Raw genomic sequence first — 15826 nt, forward strand, 5'->3', positions numbered from 1 at the left:
TGTTTCCTTTTTTCTTGTACTTTGTATCGGTGATAGTACACTCTGAGGCAAACCTCTTTTCAATATGACAGTGTGAAGCCTCCTGAAACACGTGTCGATTAACACACAACTTGAAAGTTTGTTTTGCCAACTAGTGGCCAAAACCGGAAAACAGAGACTAGCTTTTAGGCCCGCAGCTTAGTCATTCGTACTTGTTTTTCTCCAGTAGTTGATCGAGTTTTAAATATTTAATGCATCTAAAGAATATGAAATGTCGCCATGCATGACACAGTTGCATCGTGCAGTTGGAGAGGCGTTTCTCGTAAACGATGGCCGTGTTGTGGAACCGCCAGATCAACTGGACAAAAGCTTTGTGGACATATAAAAGCGGCGACGAAACTTGATGAAGATGACATTTATTATTTGAAATAGACTAATTATTTACATCTGAATAAATCATGAAGAACTGTTTTTTTAAGGGCCATAATTATGAGATAATGTGAGTGGAGATAGTTATGGACGAAGAGATTGTTTCGGGGGGGGGGGGGGATTACGCACCCCGCCACTTACATGTGTAACCCTGCGTATAATTTATCAGAGTACTGCACCATCTGCTCGACGGAAAATAACTCTGATAAGAATTATTAACTCTAGTCTTCCACCATTGTTTTAGAATCATTGTATCGCAAACAACCCACTAGTTAGCTGGATAGTTGCTACATAAGCAAATCTGTTTCCTGGTTGTTTTATACTTTCGCGTTTCTTCTCTGCTCGTGTGTTTGGGCGGAGTGGGTTGGGTATGCCATGGCGGTACGACAGTTTATGCATTAGCAAATTCCCATAACTAACAGAAGGGGGGAAGTCTTGAAATTGGAAAGGAGAATTCACATTTTGAGATTGCGACTGGATTAATGGCTTACAAAAAATATAATAGTTCGTTTTATTAGGACTGCGAGATACCTCAGTCGAGAGACAATCGAGATGTGCATGTACAAGATATTAAAAGATATTTATGGTTCTGAATTCCGCCTGTCTCGTCAAGTCGTTTATAAGGCTAGATTTTCCGCTCAAACTAAGCATTTCAAGCACGCTGAGAGGAATAAAAGACTCAAAAAATGTCTTCAGGAACCAGAGATAATATGTCACTAGATTGCCAAAAATATCAGGAACCTCGAACATCCACGAGTTGTAAAAAAAATTGGCCGGCGACTGGAGAAAGCGGAAATTTGCGGGACTGAGTATTCAAGACAATACCCGTATAGTAGTTTCCCAAAGCATTGTGGGATTCATTGGAGTTACCTTTGCTGACCAGCAGGAAACGAACACACAACAGTTCGGTGTTAGAAGAAGGCCATTTGGGTAAGCGGATATTTACTAGGCGGTCTCATATTACCCAAACGCGAGGGAAATGCCTTGAATGCTTCGATCGCCCTGGCCAGCTTGAAGTGATGGGTGATTTGTATCACAAAGCGGCTCGCGATAGTGTTCTTGAGCTTCTTAGAACAGCAACCAAGCGGGATGCAAATCGAAGAGATGAAGATGGAATGTCACCAGTGCATTACACCGCGAGTTGTGGAAATGTTGAGGCGCTTCGACTGCTGGTAGGAAAGGGGTAGGTCTGTGCAAATTAAGGCGTCCATAATTTGGCGAAAAATAAATTCGATTCGCTTCCCGAATATTGTTCTTTATGTAAGCGATACAAAGGACGGTTTCTTAACCGTGTTAATTTGAGCTTTTATTTTGTTTGAGAATGTAGGAATAAGGGAAAATGAAAAGCTTAAAGTTAGCACCTGCCTTATCTGGCTCAAAAAAATTTGCGGTGAAAATGTAAGATTTAAGAAAATGAAAAAGAAAATGTATTCCGCCTAGTATCTTATTGTTTAATATTCGTGTGCGTGAATTAAAATTGAATGTTCCACACGAAAATTTAGGAGACGAAGATCTTGATTAGCAGGGGACAGCCATTTCCAAAGACCATTTGTTCTACATAGATTATTTTATTGCAAAATGATTATTTTATGTGTATCAGAACGTTAACTTATCAGGAGAACGGATTTTCCGCGAAATTTTGTACGTGTTCAAGCTGTAAACATGTTGTAGATAAATTTTGTTAACACCTTGATTATTCATCAGTTTACACAGTTAGTAAAGGAACTTACGCTTAAGTTATTCACGATCTCAATGGGAGTTTTACTATACCTTCCCTTAAATTATCTTTTTATGCATACTGAACCAGAATTGTTTACGCCGGTGAAGCCATCTTTCTGTTTCGCAGTTATTCTGCTGTCAGGGAGATCGTGGGAACTAGTGAGGCAAATTGAAGTGATAATTCAGCTTTGGAAGAATCGGGAAAAAAAAATCGTTAAATAAAATCGAAAGATAATTTTCCTTGTCCCTCGCTGCCTCTGGAAGTTGCAGCTGAAGCAGTTTAAAATGTCATATTTATTAAAGTAAGTCTTTCATTTTACATTGCGTGTTCTGATGATTCAAATTCCTGTCGTTTCTTATTAAACGTTATGGATCATGGGGTTTCAACTTTTAAGTGCCTCTATTGTTACTATAAATTGTTGTTTTTCACATTTCATTGAAGAAGCCATTTGAAAGGTCAAGAACATTATTTTAGTTGATCTTAAACTACTTCACAGTTAGTAGTTAAGTCTGCACTTAAAAATGGGGCGTTGCCTTAACTAAGTTGTCCGCACTTCCAGTCTTTTAACACGAAGCCGAAACTAGAGTTGTCTTTACTCCCAATAAATTAGATGCTCTAGACTGTTGCATACAGTGAATACTAAGAGTCTTATACATGTTTGATATACCAGTGTGATTGTACTTTAAACTAGCAGCCAGTAATTATTTTTTTCCAAATGGTAAGGGTTTAGCTGGTGGGGCTTAGCCTCACCATATGTCTGGTAGCACAAAGTAACTTTAGACAAGTATTGTTACTCACACTAAATGAGACGCTCTAAGTCAGAGCGTGTAGGCCCCCCACCCCCCACCTACATTTTTGAAGGTCGCACTGACAGTTTACTGTTACCCAATTGTACTTGTGGGAGGGGAGTACAAAAACTGCCTTTGCATCGAGAGTAGCTGATCATGAGAGTGGGATCATCTATCTAAAGTATCTATGTAGTATTTCATTTCAACACAACACAAATATGTCAGTAATACTAGCACTCAAAAGGTACCACTCAGGTCTTCATGAAATACATTAAACAAGTGAAACTGTAAAAAGTGATACCCTCTACAAAAATCTCTCTTAAAAAGTTTATCATAATTCTTTTTTTAGAGGAGAGCCCGACAGGCCAAACCAAGATGGTGCAACCGCAGTTCACTTAGCTGCTAGTTGTGGACAACTCAACTGCTTGAGCTTCCTCACTAACTTTGGTGCCAACATCTGGGCTCTTGACAATAATGGACGAACTCCTCTGGAAGAAGCTGCACTCCATGGACGCATGGAATGTGTGCGTCATCTAGATGGCCTCATTTCCATTTACACGATGCGCAATAAGGAAGAAGTAGACAGGCATAGAAGACAGGCCAAGAAAGACATGATGAAAAGGATAAAAAAGCAAGACAAAAGTATTCAATCTAGAGACAATGCTTATGAGAAGAAAGTTGCAAAGGAAACACTAAGGGCAAGGAGCAAATCAGAAAATGATTATAATAGGAAAGATTCGAGGAATGGAAATAGGATGTCATTTTCTCATCGAAAAACTGAAAAACCATTCTCAGAATTAACCAGCACTAGTCAGTCTCCAAAAATGTCTGACCAGAAAAGCATGAAATCTTACTCATCAGAAACTTTTCAATTTGGTTCTAAAAATAAAAGAGTAATGGGTGCGTTAAGATCAAAATTCAGTTCAATGCGTAGCTCTGATGAGGAGCCCAGAATGGTCAGTCGAAAGTCACTAGAGGAAGCCGGCTTAGTCCACAGCATGTCACAAAGTTCACCTTCTCTATTGGATCAGCTGGAGTCCAAAATAGTTGAAAATCAACATCAGAGTTTAGCCTCTGAGTCTGTTGATCCTCACGAAGTGGAATACTCAGACTTGGCATTTGGACATGTGGTCAAAAAATTTGATGACAAAGGCAACGTCACAACACACGTTCATTATGTGCCAAAAAGTTCTGCCAAGATGAAAAATGGCAGTGTGGCAAGCCGAACTAGCCACAGTAGTCAACACACCAGCTTAAGTAGCCAATTAAGCTCATCATTCAATGACATTGGCAGTTTGAAATCTATTGATTTTGAGGATGATATATACTCTCAGTCAGACATGGCAACAGAAAACACAGCCAGTAAAACACTGGTTACCTTTATGGCTTCCCTCAATTTGGAACAGTTTACCACATTGTTGATCAGAGAAAGCATTGATCTGAGTACTTTGGCATTATGTACTGATTACGACCTAAAAGACATAGGCCTTCCTCTTGGCCCAAGAAGAAAAATCCTGGATGCCGTCAAGAAAAGAAATGTGGTAATAAATCATCCAGGACCAATGACAGACTCTAAGATATAATTACATAAAAATCTATGCAATTTTTATGGCCCCTTATTGGTGTAGAAGACACAGAACATGTCGCAATAGAACACTGCCTCATGCGATCACAAAATTATCTATTGTTTTCCTCATTCTTTTGATCTTTCGTTCTGTATTGTGTTACATTAACTGTGTCATCTACACTAAGTAAGAGCTGTTTTTATCCAGTTCTCAGCACACATATTGGTTATGGCTGCAGGGAGCCTTCAAGTTGTTGAAAAATGGTTACCAGACTTTCTTTCCTGGTTTGGTTAAAATTTTGAAGACAGCAAAAAGGACCAAAGATTTGGCCTAAGGTGGTAATTATGCTTAGACCAGCCCTTCAGTTCTGAATGCTTACAGGCAACATGGACACAAATTGATAATAATAAATACTGGCTTACAGCTATTAAATTTCAATGCCTGTATACTTAAAAAAAAAGTTGAGAGAAATAAATGAATAACATGAAGCCAGAATTGTCAGAAGTGGCCAGCTGGCAAACTGTGCTAAACTTTGGGAAAATTCAAACTACAGAAGTCTTGAAGGAGATCAATTTAATTTATCATTAATTAATCGTTTCTAGTGAGAAAATTCTATAGGGGACTGGTGAAAATCACTGCATGGTTATAACATTATAGTGACATAAATGTATTGCTCAAAGAGCAAGCTGAGAAACTGGGGATCGTTTCATTTGGATTGCCCAAGTTTGTGTAAGAACTCTCAATCATTAAGACTGCTGACAGGGCTGTAGCCAGAGAAAAATTGTTTGAGGCAAAGTCCATGGTTTAATTCTCTTCCTAGGTACTTAGCAGTGTTTTAATTTCTTCCCTCAAAAAGAAAACCAACAATATAAAAAAATGACCATGGCAAGTGTCTCGGTTTGACTCATACTGGCTACAGCCCTGGCTGTAACACACAAGATCAGATTGCCATGCGTATTATTTTTGCTGCAAATCGCAGCATGTGCTCACAGGATATGCGTAACAGGCTATATCTGCTATCCTTAGATAGACGGCGGTGTTTGAAGCTACAATTAGCGTTTAAGATCATACACAATGTTCACTGTCCGCACCAGTTAGAGGAATATCTTGTTAAGAGGTCTGATCTGCATGGAAGAATACTTGAAGACTCAACACTTTGAAACGTCACACCAACTAAAACGAAAATGGGTCAGTCCTACTTTCAAGTGTGACGCTGCACGAGAATGGAACGGATTACCAAGAGAGATCAGAGAATTAAACTCTTTCTAAGTTTAAAACACATATTTTTAAGCATTTTATGGATCAAGACCGTATCAATCATGTATGTACTGTAAATTAGGTTCAATTTTTTGCTTGTTTGTTTGTTGTTGTTGCTCTTCTTTTTAAATGCTTGTTTTTACATAATCTCCAGAATGGTTGTAATTTTTAATGTAAATGTTTAGTATATATATCTTCTTGTTTTCTTTTTAAAGTACAATTTTATGAATAGCTGTATTTTATATGCAAATGCTGATCACCAGTTAATACTAGCGATCCAGTGATCACTGATTGGCCTTTCAGGTTAAATAAAGTCTTTTATTTTATTTTATTTAATGTGTTCATTACAATACACAATGCCATTGTTACTATCACTTTTTTAAGCTATTAAGTTCTTTCTGTTAGCCTTGCTAATATGCATGGAAAAAAGTATCTGGAGGATTTACTCCAGGATCCTTAGAACCTATATGGTAGAAATGGTATTCAGAGCTATTAATAATGCCCTGTTTGCAATATTCATGGCCAGTATTCATGCACCTTGATGAAACTGTTAATTTCAGATGGTAGAATTTGTTTAAATAATGCCGTCTTTTATGGAGGGACATTAGCTGAAGGTCAGTTGCAGAATCTTTAGCTAAATATTTTTTTTGTCTTTTAACTTAACTCACAAGCTGTTTAAGTAATGCACCTAACAAGCCCCAATTGCTCAGGGATAAATTAAGTCTTAATCTGTCAGTCTGACTGTCTGTCTGTCTGTCTGTCTGTCTGTCTGTCTGTCTGTCTGTCTGGATAAAATTTAATTGCAAAGAACCTTATTAATCTGATTGTTTGGGTGTTCTGTGCCACAGTTGATAGATAACAATACAAGCTTTACAACAAATGCAGGACAAAATTGTAATTATTGCATATTACTGTCTTATGAAGTTCCTTTAAAGTTTTGGACTAGACTGATAGAGCCGAGTTATTTAATGTCATTGTAATTTGTTCTCTATACTACATTGCATGTATTATTATATAATATATATTTGTTATAAATATATGATATAGTAATAAATATTTATAATATAATATATATTATTTTATTATATTTGCAAACAATAAAGGTAACAAATTTAATTTACACACATTTTGAATTAGGAGTTGTAATGCGCCTTTCCTGTCTATTTGCCTTGATTGAAAGAAACTTACAGATTAACAATTATCTCATATTTACAGTGACCTGTTACATCACACGGTGTGCGATGATCAGATTAGAATTTTAATTTGGTAATGATCCACCATGAGAGAATGACAGGCAGAAGGGTTGGACCCTCTTGCCAGTTATTTTATAGCCTTAAGCTAGTTTTTGCAGCCCAGCCAGGTTGTAAATTAATACTTGAAACTAGGAATCCATGTCAGCTTCAGTGAAACCCTGTGAATAATACTTGCACGAACCAGGTACAACTAGTAGCATGCTCAAATTGTGATCTTGAAGATAACACAACACAACACAACACTGTCACACTTTATTACCAAAATAGAAAAACTCTTAGCTAGAAAAAAAAGATAATTGAAACAGAAACTGATAAAGAGAGAAAAACAAATCCACGACAATCGTGGCAAATAATTATCTCTGATTCAAAACATCTACATATTATCCAACATTCACGACACAAACACCTTGTTGGACATGACAATGAACTCTTACTATTGAACTTGGTCTCACCAAGCAGATCTACAAGCACTTTCAGTCGAAATCAGCAGTTTTTCCCTAGACCAATATATCTTTAACACCTGTTTGGGATAAAGAAATGAATTGAACTCACACCATTCAGGGCTCAACTTTCAGGGAAAGAAATGGGGGCCAGCTGGCCCCTAAATTTTCAGATTTAGTCGCCAGGAAAAGTATTTCACAAAAAGTGTGAAATGTTAGTCACCAGTGAAAAAAGTTTGGTGGCATTGGCAACCCCAGTGGTTGCAACGTTGAGTTCTGGAATGTTCATAAAAATAGTCATAAATCCATGTTTACTTTACTATATGAATATACTAAGTTCAAATGCATCTTATCAAATTAATAACAATCTTTGGATCACATACTAGATACATTCACACATACATGCATACTTTATTTGTTATAGTAGGTTGTGGCTCAAAATAATGGCCAGTCAACAGACAATGTCCAGCCAGAATGGTGACTTGACTGGCCAAAAACTTCACTTGCCAGTAATGTTGACCGGTCATGTCATGTTGACATGGTCACATTATTCATTCTGAATAAAATACCTGACCAGTCAGAAATGAGACGTGACCGAGCTAAAATTACTTTGGCCAGTGAACATGACCGGCCACGGTCCGAAAATTATTTTTAGCTCTGTAGGCTGATGTGGACCTACTGTCTACGATACAACGTATGCTGTGTAATAATGGTAATATGTTAGGAATAAAATAAGTGGAAATAAAAGGAATGAAAATGAAACAAAGGCTATATTAAGTTAATAATGGAAGGACAAACTATATGACATTTTGTCTAAAAATATCAGACTTGGAACTATACTACAGTCAAAACAGCTCAAGCGTTCCTGCCAAGGGTGAATGAACAAGTTCATTATCAGAGATTTGATTTCATTACTCGTTTCAATAGTCTGTTATTCAAGTGAAGAGTAGAAAATTCAAAACAAGACTCGATCCAATACTCGAATTTTGATTGGATTAATGAACTTTATTTAAAATGAACCTCTTCAAAAATAGTCCGGTATCTTGATGCAAACCGACCTTTTCTGTCCCTTCCATAAAACTTGCTTCGATGTCAACCATCTTTGATATCTTTCCCACCACTACGGGAGAAGTCCTGGTGCTCAGCATTCCAAATATGGTATAAGTGTATTGTTCATTAATCCAATCTTCACTTAAATAACTGACCATTGAAATGAGTAAGGAAATCAAATTTCCGATAATGAACTCATTCATTCACCCTTGGCAGGAATGCTTGAGCTGTTTTGACTGTAAATATGCTATTATCACCATTTTTGATGTTAAGAATCTTGCTTAGGTATTTATTAATAATGTGCAGTGAGCCATTTTTGAGAGTGTAGAGTTTAGTAACTTTGTTTGAAAAAAATGATGAATTGAAGTGAATTACCATAATATGCACGTAAAAAGTCACATACTGTGGGCAGCAGCTTTTGCCCTGTACTTTCCAAAGAAGTCATCCCCATTAAGATAACAGCCATGCATTGTCCTTTTTCCCGTAAAGGAGGATCTTCCATGCAGTACCCTCCAGTTGCCCATGATCAGCAACAAACCAGGAACTAACTTGAACCAAAACTGATTCTCTGGGGCACACGCGAGACCAGTGAATGATTTCAAAGCTTTGTAATATCGAGGAATATCGCCATACTTGAGACAATCCAAAGTTTCCATATCATAATTATTAAACCTTATCTGGGAAATACCACCATCAAAGGGATCAAGCTCAATTATTGGCCCATGAGCTTTCAAGTGAAGGCTCTCGGATTTGTAGTGAAAAGGAAGTGTAGTTGATGAAAGGAAATCAAAGGAGTCCTTGTCATCTTTCTTCAGCTTTTCTGCTGCAAAGAAGCCATCCACCAGCAAATTCATCCCACCAGTTCCTTCATGTCCAATGCAGTGCAACATCTGAAGTGCAACCGGATTTGTGAAATAGGTGCTGTCTGTGTGTCCACGGAGGTAGGCTGCTGTGTAAGCAGTGTCGGCATGTTCCAAAACCTCATTTGAAAATTCCCATAGTTTACCATAATGGGTTTCCCTGACAAAGCCACTCAACTTTGTGGCCACTTCTTCTATGGCACCAACTTCAGTTGGTGTGTTATCTACAAATGCAAAGCCATACCTTATAATTCCTTGAAAGAGTGTGAAAAGCTCATCATCGTCAGAAAGAACCTTGGCAAAATCAAAGCCACAAGGCATGTTTGATTCAATGATTTTCTTGTCCCACAAGAACGGCTCTTCTTTGTGGTTTCGTGGTTTGGTGCTTCCAGTGTAAGAGTGTTTTCTGAGCCATTCTGCATCATAAATTGTTTCATGACTGTCTGGCCACTTGATTGACAGGTTGTTTTGGTCATGAATGACCACATTTGCTGGTTGAATATCAAGTGGAACGTCTAAAATGTTCAGCTCTTTCTGATGTGTGTCATAGTTGTAACACTGCTTACACTGGCAATGATCACGCAGCCAAATGTTATGAAATTTTGTGCTGCTTCCATCCTGCCAGCGGATCTTCACGGCCTCACTATCAGTAAACACTTCAGTGATCGCCACAGGTGAAGGCGTAGTCGTCTTCTCTTTGTACTGCTGACTGCTACCACGAAATGTTATGTCACTTAATCGCACGCAAGCTGAAATTGCACTATACGTCTGTCCCCAAGATAACACCCCTCTATGGCCTCGGGGCACCTGCGTAGGACACGATGCACTTTTGGAAAGGTTAGGAATTAATTGCCTTAAGACCAACATTATACTTTTGCTTCTTCACTTACTAAGGTTCTCCACTCTTCCCGAAAGCCAAAAAGGAAGAAATTGGATAATAAACTACTTAAATCCTGCACAATCGAAGTAAGAATGGGCCGAAAAGCATCGAAGCTCTGCCCATCGACACAAGCGGGAAGGGGACCTCTCTTCCCAGGTCTTCACGGTCAACTGATTTCGGTGACGTATCTGAGACGAACGTCCCGGACCACGTGACCTAAAAAACGATTGACCGAGACTAACCTGAGTATCAGGCTTTTCTTAGCAAGAGAGTAGGGGTAGGGGGAAAACTTTGCCGGGTGTTTCTTCCTCCTACCCCGCGAGTAAGAAAAGCCTGATACTCAGGCTAGACCGAGGCGAAATATCGAGGCCTGGGAACTGGGCAAGTCAGCCAGCCAGCCCAAGGATCGGAAGGGAGGAAAAAAGGCTAAGCAGTTAGATTGAAACTGTTTTGACTTGTTTGTCTGAGTTAATGATACAACCATAGAGTACTTCAGTATATCATCCTCTCTTGGTACTGAAAAACAATCAACATTTCCTGGAACATTTACAGCCCCGGCCCTCGGGGGACTCTCATTTAAAAGAGATGGGGCTGCTCGTCGGAGATTTTGGAAAGAACCCCTAAGAGATACAAAGATCCTGCTTTGTGGGCGTGGCTTAAAACTTTTCACGAGTTAAGAGTTACAATTCTAAGGCAACACATTATCTTCTGTCATGTTTTTTCTTGTTCAATACCCTAAAAGGCACCGCAAAAGCTCCCAGTTTAGACCTTTTGAGGCTGAACGTGAACCTCCTAAGAGGTACGAAAACCGCTTTTTAACCCCTAAAAGGTACTAAGAGTAACCCCGTCCTTTTTATAGGGGAGTCTTTCCTTAAAAGATTTGTATTGTATTGTATTAGTTCCACTCCCTCCCCCTCCCCCCCCCCCCCCGCTCCGGGATTTACAGTCCGAGGCAACTGGCCGTAAAATGAGCATTTGCTCAAACCTCTATTTAACGAACGTAAACAACCTCATTTTAACGGAGTCCGCGATCAGTATAACAAACGATATTGTTCGCCCTCAGTAATAGTAAAGTATGGTTCTAAACAGATCACGTGACATTCCAGTTAACTCAATGACGTCACAGTATCGAGCGACTTCGTCAGTATCGGGCGTACCCGGTCAGGGGTTTCGATCGTAAAAAAAAAACGGTATCGGCCCATCTTTGTCCAATGGGTCGCCGGAAGAGACTGTGGGTTCTCTGGGGGCGCTTTCCAGTCAACCATTATATGATTCCTTCCTTCTTTAACCATATCTGAACAATGTTTTACATAACATTAACTTCAGGGCGTTATCCGCTCAAACTCTGCTATGCAAAAAACAAGATTTTTGTTTTTAAATTGTAATCAATAGCAAATTTTGTAATTTTTTAGAGACATTTTAGTATCATTTTACTACAAGACCAATATAAAACCCTAATACAGTTGGCAGTCAGAGAAGGAGCAACACTCAGCAAATTGTGGCTACAAAAGAAAACTGCATTGCTGTTCTCCCGACTTCTCACCCATCTCCCCCTGTCACCAGTCGCCCCCACCCCTCACTCCTCACAGCTAAAATCGTCGGCAAAGACTGCTTTGTGGCCACTCCTTCTGGGGTTCGTCATTTGAAGAAAACATGGCGGTGCCTGAGCGGCGGGTTCAGAGGTTGGAAGATTGATGTAACGTTTTTTCCTGCGTGCTAGAAGTTTTATAGAAGCGTAAAAGCAATCTTACTGTTAAAAATAATGGAAGGAAGAGACAGGGACGATTTTGAAGGAGGAAATGAACCTTGGGGCTTCACAAACTGGGAAAAGCAATGCATTGAACAGCTAGAGTCGCAACCCGACGTTGACGAGAGATCCGCTATTGAAAAAGAGCAAGCATTGCAGCGGTTAAGGAATTTGTTTCAAAATGCAGCAACGGCCTGTGCCCAACTTTATAAAGGTAAGGTGTTTGCCCTTAAGGTCCTGTAAGCCAACTATTGCCGTCAAGTTCAGGCGAAGTTTCTGCGACTGCAACGACATCAAACCCTTTCATCAATTGTGTTTTTTCCGCAGAACGTCACAATCGCAACCAAACATGTGATCGCCTCTGGAGTCCTTTTCAAGACACTGCAAACACGATAACTCTTCTGTACAAAGGTATAGTATTCCCTTCAATATATTTTTACATGTTTAAACTGTGATCCCAGATTTTCAAGCGCGTGGTCGACTCGTCTTCTTCATACGCAATTTCTTTCGAAACGGCATTTTAATTTTCCCATAAATTACGATTACGAATAAACATAAGTTCAATGAAAGGATAATTATGTACTGTGGATTTCCTTTGTCATCGTTCGTTCCTTTTTCCATCGACAATAATTTAACGAAAAAAGTTCCGAGAAATGTAAGTAAGATTTCCTTTTATTAAACAAGAAGGATTTCTTTCTTCAAACACCTCGTCAAGTTGTATCTCTAAAGTATCCTTGAATGTTCCAGGTTAGTATAGGCGTTTGAGATGTAAATTGTAAAGGTAATTTTAAGAAAGATTTCATACTAGGTGACGTTTGAGTTATGCAGTTATTCTGTACCCCGTTTACTTTTATGCGTTTCGTAATTATCTAATTATGCACGACGTTGTAATCGATTTGCTGCGCTCTAATCATGGCAAATTATCGGCATGGGAGATGTTGGAGTACCTTTTGCAGCATAAAATTTCTTTCATCTCAGTCATTTCTAGTAACTTCTTGTGTTTGAAATTGCTAAGAATCTAATATTAGTTTGATTGTTTTGGAAACATATTAAAGAAGTATTATAGGTGTTCATTTTTCTGGAATGCAAAATAGTTTTGTTGGATAATCGGACTCCAAATGATTCTCTTTTGCCAAATAACTTTTAACGTACCATATAATGATATGTTTGCATACGTTTTTGTTTACACAGCTTTACCGATCTTTTTATACTTCAGGCATTCAAAGTGGCATAAATTTCAGGATGCAATCTGTTGTCTAAAAATAACTTATGTCCTTTCCTTTTCTCCTCCCATTTCTTCTTAAATGTGCCACCTTTTTATGATTGCTAAGGCCACAGGGCTGCATTCATTAACAGGCCTATTTGTTGCAAAATATTTTAGAAGCCACTTACATGTATGTTTTTCTCTAAGGCAGTAGTTTTGTTGTGTAATTCCTTAGGTTACAAGTATGGGTAGTCCTCTTTTTTTCTCAGTATTTTTTGTGAGTAAGCATGTAAGCTAAGTGTTTGCAAAATTACCTCTCGCAACATCTAGCAGTGGAGAAAAATATAAGTGGTTGATAAAATTCCACTTTGACATAGATAAAACAATTCTATAGTAACAGAAATGATGAATTACAGAAGTTATAAAGTCAGTGCTTTTAGCAGGAAACTTTTTTTGGATGATAATCTTAAGTGGTGTCTGGACCATTAGCTTGTCTTCCTAACCTTCAGGTATAAATGTATGGTAACTGGTTTGTTGATTTACGTAATTTTTCTTTCAGATGGTGCTGATGCCTTCAAGCGTGGTTTGGACTTGGGGTACCAGTCTGGATATCAAAAACGTAGTAAAGATGTTCTTTCTTGGGCCAAGAAGAAAAAGAAAATTATCCTTCGTGAGGAACTGTTGTCTTATTTGGCTGGCCGTTCACCACCCAGACGGACTCATGAAGTGAGAAACACTTCAACTACAACTTTAGGGTCAAATTCAATGGTTTTGCCCTCTGGAATGGACTCCGATATTGTTGACACTGGTGTACAGTGCTATGGTGCACCTTTGGATACCTTTGCTGTCCGACCAGAGCTTAACACAGCTGCTTTCTTTGCTGCTGCAGGGGGCCTAGGTTCTTATCACAGTCCTCGTCGTAGAAGTCACTCTGATGCAAACTATGGTGATACAGAAGTGAGAGAGGGAAGAAAGCGCTCCGCTTGTTCAACAGACATAGTTATGGAGTCTCCTTCGCACAAACGAAATCGCTATTTCTAAACAGAGTGTTATAGAAACTCCATTAATTTTGTCGAATGAAAATATGTAAGATAGATATAAAATGCTGTGATGCTAAGAGAACAAACTTTCTTCTATGTAATTCTGTTTTGTTAAGCTTTTGGTACAGTTAGGTTTGTTAACTAAGCTGTACTCTGTTCCACATGAATGATAATAGTTATAAAAATATAGTGTGAAAACCTTATTGTCAAGCAACCTGTAATGTTGTGCTTGTTTTCCCTCTACGATAGCTGACTTTTCATCTTGGTTGTCAAACATTTCTTAGATACAGATTCTTACTCTGACAGTGCCTCTCTCCACCCAGAACCAGTTTGATGAAAGGTTGGATAACACTATCCACAAGAATATATATCTTATTAGATGTTTTGGTGTGTAGTATCACACTTTATTATACGGCTAGCTCGGTGAGTGGACAAGATGAACAAAATCCTTAGGTGTGATTGGCTACCCAACCGGGCAAGATGGCACTATCTTGCCCACTCTGGATATCCCGCCGTATCCCGCAAGAAAATGGTGTTCTTTTTCCATACAATAAATCCTTTATTGACCAAGCTTGTCCAGTTAAGATGGCTGGATATTTGCCTCATTCTTTTTTTTTAACATGATTGTGGACCTTGACTCCGTCTCAGTCCATAAACACGCAAAAAAAGAACTTGGCCAATATCCAACCATCTTGACCTCATGCTTAGTCAATAACTCATATTTATTATATTACTTGTGTTTGTAGCCGATATAACATGCACTGATTGGCTAATTCTATGGCATTATTCTCCCGTAATGTCCACAGGCCAATTATGGGCTCGCAAAACCAAAGCAAAAAGCCATGTAATAAACAACTTATTAACCTTGAACGTTCGGTCTCTACCGGTCTCAAACCTCGGCCTTGCTGTATTGACCTGGCTATCACTCTGTCAATATGGGAAGGTTTGAGATTTTCCCATAAAGACCTTACTCTTGGTTAATAAGTAATATATATTTTTGCAAGTTGTGCTGTATTAAGAACCCATGGGCTGAGTCAAAATACAAACAATGAGTAAAAAATATCCAGTGATACTACACATCAAAACATCTAATAAAAGGTTTATTCAACTGCCGTAGTCAATAGATTTATCGGCAAAAGTGGGAGAGTTTGACGATTTTGAATCAGGTGGGTCAACCTCTCAATCAGTTTTTCTGCTGTGAAAATAACTACACAATATTGCTCTATAATATTATTGTACTTGTTTCGAGCGTTATTTTGACCATATTTGCTGCAGTTGGATGAAAGGTTCTATCTGATGTTAATACTCACTGGTTATTGAATTCCTGAGTCGATAGTGCCATCCGTACGAGTAGATGCTGCAGATTATACCCAAAAGGCCCCTCAGGGCAGTGGCCTCATGGTTGGTGCGCCCATCTCCAGATTGAGTGGTCTGGGTTCGAGCCCTGGCCAGGGACGTCGCATCGTGTTCTTGGGCAAGATACTTTACTCTCGCAGTGCCTGCCTCCCTCCACCCAGGTGTATAAATGGGTACTGGCAAACTTGATGCTGGGGGTAAACCTGTTATGGGCTAGCGTCCTATCCAATGGGTAGTAGAAATACTCCTAGTTGTTTC

At 38.9% G+C, this 15826-nt stretch overlaps 3 protein-coding genes across 4 annotated transcripts; 2 read left to right on the forward strand and 1 right to left on the reverse strand.

The window, feature by feature from the left end:
- Positions 1-1150: 1150 nt before the first annotated feature.
- Positions 1151-6860, forward strand: LOC110049881 (pre-mRNA splicing regulator USH1G-like). Its single transcript, XM_020755723.2, has 2 exons — positions 1151-1591; positions 3266-6860. Exons 1-2 carry the CDS (start codon positions 1428-1430, stop codon positions 4497-4499), a joined length of 1398 nt encoding a protein of 465 aa, XP_020611382.2. The 5' UTR covers positions 1151-1427; the 3' UTR covers positions 4500-6860.
- A 369-nt stretch (positions 6861-7229) lies between these two features.
- LOC110051968 (trimethyllysine dioxygenase, mitochondrial-like) lies at positions 7230-10595 on the reverse strand. Of its 2 annotated transcripts, none has more exons than XM_089290515.1 (2): positions 8885-10595; positions 7230-7511 (listed from the first exon to the last, which is right to left on the reverse strand). In XM_089290515.1, exons 1-2 carry the CDS (start codon positions 10206-10208, stop codon positions 7489-7491), a joined length of 1347 nt encoding a protein of 448 aa, XP_089146641.1. In that variant the 5' UTR covers positions 10209-10595; the 3' UTR covers positions 7230-7488. The 2 variants fall into 2 exon arrangements, with proteins under 2 accessions (XP_089146641.1, XP_089146642.1); XM_089290516.1 differs by having other exon boundaries at positions 8857-10595.
- Positions 10596-11851: 1256 nt separating this feature from the next.
- Positions 11852-14426, forward strand: LOC110049806 (HUWE1-associated protein modifying stress responses-like). Its single transcript, XM_020755633.2, has 3 exons — positions 11852-12182; positions 12296-12379; positions 13732-14426. The coding sequence occupies exons 1-3, from the start codon at positions 11984-11986 to the stop codon at positions 14211-14213; spliced, it is 765 nt and encodes a 254-aa protein (XP_020611292.1). The 5' UTR covers positions 11852-11983; the 3' UTR covers positions 14214-14426.
- Positions 14427-15826: the final 1400 nt, after the last annotated feature.

The sequence above is a fragment of the Orbicella faveolata genome, unplaced genomic scaffold, assembly GCF_042242905.1.
Source record: "Orbicella faveolata isolate gen_17 unplaced genomic scaffold, um_ofav_v1 contig_2, whole genome shotgun sequence".
In the NCBI taxonomy this organism is placed as follows: Eukaryota; Metazoa; Cnidaria; class Anthozoa; order Scleractinia; family Merulinidae; genus Orbicella; species Orbicella faveolata.

Bases quoted from the DNA above. Each gene is read 5' to 3' on its own strand.
- LOC110049881 (XM_020755723.2), top strand. From the start codon at position 1,428: ATGGGTGATTTGTATCACAAAGCGGCTCGCGATAGTGTTCTTGAGCTT. The intron at 1,592-3,265 runs GTAGGTCTGTGC...TTCTTTTTTTAG, and splicing joins CGACTGCTGGTAGGAAAGGG to AGGAGAGCCCGACAGGCCAA.
- LOC110051968 (XM_089290515.1), bottom strand. From the start codon at position 10,208: ATGTTGGTCTTAAGGCAATTAATTCCTAACCTTTCCAAAAGTGCATCG. The intron at 7,512-8,884 runs GTATGTGACTTT...TATCCCAAACAG, and splicing joins GGCAAAAGCTGCTGCCCACA to GTGTTAAAGATATATTGGTC.
- LOC110049806 (XM_020755633.2), top strand. From the start codon at position 11,984: ATGGAAGGAAGAGACAGGGACGATTTTGAAGGAGGAAATGAACCTTGG. The intron at 12,183-12,295 runs GTAAGGTGTTTG...TTTTTTCCGCAG, and splicing joins CTGTGCCCAACTTTATAAAG to AACGTCACAATCGCAACCAA. The intron at 12,380-13,731 runs GTATAGTATTCC...TTTTTCTTTCAG, and splicing joins GATAACTCTTCTGTACAAAG to ATGGTGCTGATGCCTTCAAG.